Genomic DNA, 3,584 nt, shown 5'->3' on the forward strand with positions numbered 1-3,584 from the left:
TTGGCACACAACATAATTGACGAATTTATACTACTAAACTTTCAGAGCTGTATGGGGTCTCTGAGCATTGAAGCAACATGGTCTTTGGTCAAATAAGAATTGGTGTAGCAGTCATCATCTTTGTAAATAAAGTCTGCTGCACGTGACAAATTAAGAATACGATCAAGCAGAGGCACTGGAGCTGCAGTTGGTTTAAGGAAAGCTTCATTTATATCTTTCCATCCATTTGCAATTTGCTCACGAAACACTTTAATCGTCTCTTCTTCCGAAACACCATGTTCCTTCATGTGACATTCAATTGCTGAGGCAACATGTCCTCTCTTTTGCTCATGCTATACGATTTAACAAAAACTTACACACTTATATATTGGTCATATTTCTGACTTAATTAATGAATTTAGTTGAGCACATACCTTGTGTCCAACTATGTCATCCAGGAGTCTGGAAATTATTAAGGCAGCCTTCAAAACCTTAGGGTAGCTGAATAGCCATTCAAAGGCTTCTTTGGTTGCAACATCTCCCATTTCTACAAAAGATGTTGTGGCTAACAATTGGTACCCACTGGTAACCAATGCTACACTCATGTACTCATCCAGTGTTGGAACATAATTTTCATTACACCATTTGGCTTCAGTGTGATAATTTCTAACTATACTCTTCATCTGTCAAACCAAAATCCAATTTGACATCATTAGTAAGTAATAGGTACTGAGAATCTTATTTTTGTTTTAAACTACAGTAATTGAAGTCTTGAAATGAAAGCATCACCGCCTCTTTTGCAAAATCAAGACGGTATAATTTTTCTTGATTGGTCATTTCTGGTTCAATTTCACTATAAATATCAAGGAGAGCCTTATAACATAGTTTCATGTAGTCAGGCAATTGATCTATGGTGCTTATATCCCACCTGAAAAAAGAAAAGATAATGATAAATTTTCGGTTAGAGGAGACTAAAGATCATTGAGAGTATGAAAAATATTACCTCTCAATGGCTGAGGTCAATAGCTCAAGTTCATCAATGGTACCATACACATCATAGATGTCATCGATAATGGAAGTAATGGAGATTACTTTGGTTAAAAGTCTTCTACCCTTTAAATATTCTGGCTCAAAATACACTCCCAATATCCAGAAGTAACACTCAACAATTCTGTCTCTTGCAAAAGGTAGCTTCTGCGCGAAGTTTAAATCCTTCCACCACCTAATCACAACTTTATTAGAATGATAAAATGCATGAAATAAATCATATGGTTAATTTTATAATAACTTACTTAGTAATTACACCGAGTTCCTTCTGATGCAACTTCTGTAATATGTTAAAATCTAACTTTGCAAAAGTTAATATAACTTCATTGTGGGAAGCTTCTTCATGATAGATGTTCATGTAATATCTTGCCTCCAGCCTAGGTAAGGTCTTGCGAAGAGGTCGAGTTAAGGCATGCTTAATTTGCCCTGCAAGATGAGAGCTGGGTTGAGTTGCTACCCAGCACTCAAGCTGATTCGTAGTGAAAGCAAGGGCTTCATCCAGCATCGTTTCTCCATGAATTCTGAGATGTGAGGCTTCGTAAAAGCTTAACATTCCTCGAACATCTTCTGTAAGAGATGCCTTAAAACTCCCATTATTGTCCTTCAACTTGTTGAACACATCTGCTCATTCACCCACAGCCCAACACATCTAAATAACATACTATTCAAAGAAATTTAAAAAAAAAAAAAAGCTGAGGAGAAAGAACTTATAAAATATACCGCATGGGATTTTATAGCCATGTTGTCTAAGCAATCGGAATCTAAGAGAGATGGAGTATAGCTCATCAGTGTGATCTCCCAAGTCAGTTTCATTGTGAGCCTTATAGACTTCTTCCAAGATTTCCCTGACCTCACTTTCAAAATGATAAGACACCCCCAAGCGTTGGATTGCATTAACCAACTCAAGTTTTTGCTCAGGCTTATTTGAGTCATCCCTTAGCATGCTTATAATCTCCTCCTTCAGCTTCAGCAGTTCTGGGTTATCATCAGTATCCTGAACAAGCAAAATAGATTGGTAAGAAGATATGTAGGACATAATTCTTATATTTTGATTAGTTAAGCAGCTTATCACTCCAGTTTGCAAATTAGAAGAAACAATTAATTTACCACAGAATCACTAGCATATGAGAGAAAATGATGCCCCCAAATGCTAGGATGATAATTTGCCGATCGACGTTGAGTTTCTTGCTTGGCATTATTTTCGACCGAAGAAGGAACGGCTAGAACTTGAAGAGACATTATAATTTATTTCAAGGAAAAAAGGATAAATAGCGTAGAATGCTTAATATAGCTTTGTTTTTCAAGAGATGGTGTGAGTTTGCAGAGTCTTCAGACACACTATATATAGACGCAGCCCTAGAAAAAGGCAGCATGAAAATTTTTCACATACCCAACTAACACGACGTGATGTGTTTATGTTTTTAGATTTCTGTCTTTTTTTTCAATAAAATCATATAAGATCACTATATAATTAAATAATTTTAAATTAATAACAAAATAATATTTAATCATATAATAACATATCATCAAAATAATATTAAAATTAATGTGTGTTAAAAACTCATCACTGTTAAAAATATATCACTATAAAAAATAATATTGAATGATTAAGACATGGAGAGGTACAAGGTGAAGATAAGTTCAAATTATAAGATATTTTAATTAAAGAATAATTTACATTTTCCTACCTAAGGTTTAGTCTCAAAACTTTTTCACCCCCAGCAGAGATAAATTAATAAAACTATACGTACATATTTTTTATATATATTTTAGATACATTAATGATGTATCATTATATAAACAGATGATTTTAAAATAATATCAAATTATATGATGATATATGATTTATATATAAAAAATATATACATAATATCACTTAAGATAGATAACACTTTCCCCTCCAAAGTTACGTAAAAAACACCTCCTAGTCCTTTTCAAATTTAAAAAATGAGAAGAAATAAGTTGCTTTAGGGTACTATTTCTAAGTGATTTTGTCAAGTTGGGCAACAGTGGAGTTATTGAAAGTGAGAATGACACAATAATGGTTGAAAGTGAGGACAACAACATAGGATGAGCTTTCAGAGGGAAGATTAGTGAACGATAAAGCTGAAAATAAAAAAACAATTAATGCCAATAGAAGCTGTCATAGAGAAGATCAACGACGAAGACTGAAAAAAAAAAAAACATTCACGATATAAATCAAAATCACATTCATTGACGAAATTATTTTCACCCAAGTTTTAATGCATTTCAAAAGTCACATTCATAAAGTTTGAAAAAAATCAAAATCACCTTGTGTTTTGCTGCTTTCAATAGAATTGTATATTGCAAAATTTCTACATGATATAAATAAAACTAACTAGATGCAAGAAAATATGAAGCTGTGAGCAAAAAGACATTTTCATTGACGAAATCCAATTGAGGTGAGATGCAAAATTAGCAGCCACTAAGTCAATCACATTTTCCAGGCCAACCAACTTATTTTCACCCAAGTTTTAATGCATTTCAAAAGTCACATTCATAAAGTTTGAAAAAAATCAAAATCACCTTGTGTTTTG

General features: G+C 33.2%; 1 protein-coding gene across 1 annotated transcript; it reads right to left on the reverse strand.

The window, feature by feature from the left end:
* LOC123219113 ((-)-germacrene D synthase-like) lies at nt 1-2,341 on the reverse strand. Its single transcript, XM_044640865.1, has 7 exons — nt 2,134-2,341; nt 1,747-2,020; nt 1,272-1,647; nt 983-1,201; nt 769-907; nt 414-662; nt 1-332 (listed from the first exon to the last, which is right to left on the reverse strand). The coding sequence occupies exons 1-7, from the start codon at nt 2,263-2,265 to the stop codon at nt 42-44; spliced, it is 1,680 nt and encodes a 559-aa protein (XP_044496800.1). The 5' UTR covers nt 2,266-2,341; the 3' UTR covers nt 1-41.
* Between the last annotated feature and the right edge of the window lie 1,243 nt (nt 2,342-3,584).

This window comes from Mangifera indica, chromosome 1, assembly GCF_011075055.1.
Source record: "Mangifera indica cultivar Alphonso chromosome 1, CATAS_Mindica_2.1, whole genome shotgun sequence".
Taxonomy (NCBI): domain Eukaryota; kingdom Viridiplantae; phylum Streptophyta; class Magnoliopsida; order Sapindales; family Anacardiaceae; genus Mangifera; species Mangifera indica.

What these genes read in the sequence shown, in the direction of transcription:
- LOC123219113 (XM_044640865.1), bottom strand. Translation starts at nt 2,265, where the DNA reads ATGTCTCTTCAAGTTCTAGCCGTTCCTTCTTCGGTCGAAAATAATGCC. An exon ending in TTGACCTCAGCCATTGAGAG is followed by an intron (nt 908 to 982) that starts GTAATATTTTTC and finishes TTCTTTTTTCAG; the next exon opens with GTGGGATATAAGCACCATAG. An exon ending in ATGACATAGTTGGACACAAG is followed by an intron (nt 333 to 413) that starts GTATGTGCTCAA and finishes TAAATCGTATAG; the next exon opens with CATGAGCAAAAGAGAGGACA.